Genomic DNA, 1562 nt, shown 5'->3' with positions numbered 1-1562 from the left:
CTTTTCCTTTAACCCTCAGCTTCCAAAAAGACTTCTCCTTTGACGAAAAAGGTGATCCAATCAAAGTTCCGAAAGACACAGATGTTAGTCTCTTGGCTAATCTCAACAAAGGTATGTAATTGTTTCTATTTGTATACAGCACTTTCAAAAGAACAATTATCTTTTCTATGTGATATATTATCTTGATTATTAAGATTAGCTGGCTGATTTTTTTTTTCTCCATTTCTTTTTAAGTCTCTGAGTTGAGGAAACGATTTGAAGGCATCACCACAAGCGCGAGTGATTGGGAAATGAACAGGTGGGGAGATGATCGACCTTATTGTGCTGTTTTTTTTGGAGTCTACTGATGATGATAACGTTGCTCCTGCCCATGTGCTTAGAAAAGAGCGCATCGCTCGGCGTGTAGAAGGCATTGAGGGTGAGGTGCATCCATCCCTGCTGCCCAATCTGGTGGCCAACCGACTTCTGGAAGAGGATACACCACGATACACAAGAGCCTCTGACCCCTGCGAGCCATGCGGTGGTAAGGATACTACGATGACTCACGACTTAGTTGTCGCCATACAAACGAGGCCCAACTTGTGCTCCCTGTAGTTACTGTGCAGAGGTACGGGATGGAAGGGTTTGAAAATCCAGATCTGCAGCCGATGGTTCCCGAGCGACAGTCCAAAACTCAATGCAGATCTGATCCTAAAGCCTCCAATCGCACCGATCATGTCTCCGGTTCATCCTCATCCACCAAAGTGGCTCCAGAGCTCGAGTCCAAAGCTGAACGCATTGCCCGCTACAAGGCGGAGCGGCGTCGGCAGCTAGCCGAGCGCTACGGCATCTCTTTGGACCAGGAGCCGGACATGGAGCATCCATCCCGGTACACTCGTACTCTGAAAGAGTCTGAGGGTTCCGAAAGGCGCAACCCATCGGAGTTTGTTCCAGATGCAGAGAGCGATGTCGCAATGAATTCCTACGCCTCCACCAGTAGCCCCAGGAGAGGGCAAAGTGTGCCCCAACACGGCCACCCCGAGACCGGCTATGAAATGAGTCGAAGCAGAGTCGACTCGTTCTCAGAGAGGGAAAGACTGATGAACTTGGAGAATCAACGCAGAGCAGCCGCTCCTGAGTCCTCCACTTACATGGATGTTACATCATTGTCGTCCAGTGCTACAGTGCCTGCTAAGGACTACACAGCCACGGGCGTACCCCCAAGCTCGCCCAAGATGAGCCGACGGCCTTCTATCCCCTCCCCTAAACACGGGGTGTCACCCGGCGACCTCTTTATTGAGCAGCAGGCCCATAACATACTCAACAGACATGGGTGAGTACTTCTTTTCCATTCTCAGATAGTGTCTTGTGCACTGCAAACTTAAAAGAATCGGTGTTTGGCATATCCCCAAGACCTGATGTGTCCATTTGCTACTGACCCTTCTTCTACTTTACACCGTGACAAAATATGGCAGATTGAGAAACTTTGAGTTCAACTCCAGGCCGTGCTGTTGCAATGGTGCTATTGGCTTTGTGGCTGAGCAAAGTTAATTGCTCCTCTTTGGCCTCTTTTTTTTTTTTTT

General features: G+C 48.9%; 1 protein-coding gene across 1 annotated transcript; it reads left to right on the top strand.

Moving 5' to 3' along the window:
• The first annotated feature begins 16 nt into the window (after positions 1-16).
• Positions 17-1554, top strand: LOC109509658 (supervillin-like). Its single transcript, XM_019859482.1, has 4 exons — positions 17-111; positions 235-298; positions 381-523; positions 595-1554. Exons 2-4 carry the CDS (start codon positions 291-293, stop codon positions 1314-1316), a joined length of 873 nt encoding a protein of 290 aa, XP_019715041.1. The 5' UTR covers positions 17-111; positions 235-290; the 3' UTR covers positions 1317-1554.
• Positions 1555-1562: the final 8 nt, after the last annotated feature.

The sequence above is a fragment of the Hippocampus comes genome, unplaced genomic scaffold, assembly GCF_001891065.2.
Source record: "Hippocampus comes isolate QL1 unplaced genomic scaffold, H_comes_QL1_v1.1 C16985370, whole genome shotgun sequence".
In the NCBI taxonomy this organism is placed as follows: domain Eukaryota; kingdom Metazoa; phylum Chordata; class Actinopteri; order Syngnathiformes; family Syngnathidae; genus Hippocampus; species Hippocampus comes.
Note: the sequence above shows the minus strand (reverse complement) of the source record. Positions and strands in the feature narration are given on the sequence as shown.

Coding starts and splice junctions, on each gene's coding strand:
- LOC109509658 (XM_019859482.1), top strand. Junction 524..594: donor CCCCTGCGAGCCATGCGGTG/GTAAGGATACTA, acceptor TGCTCCCTGTAG/TTACTGTGCAGAGGTACGGG.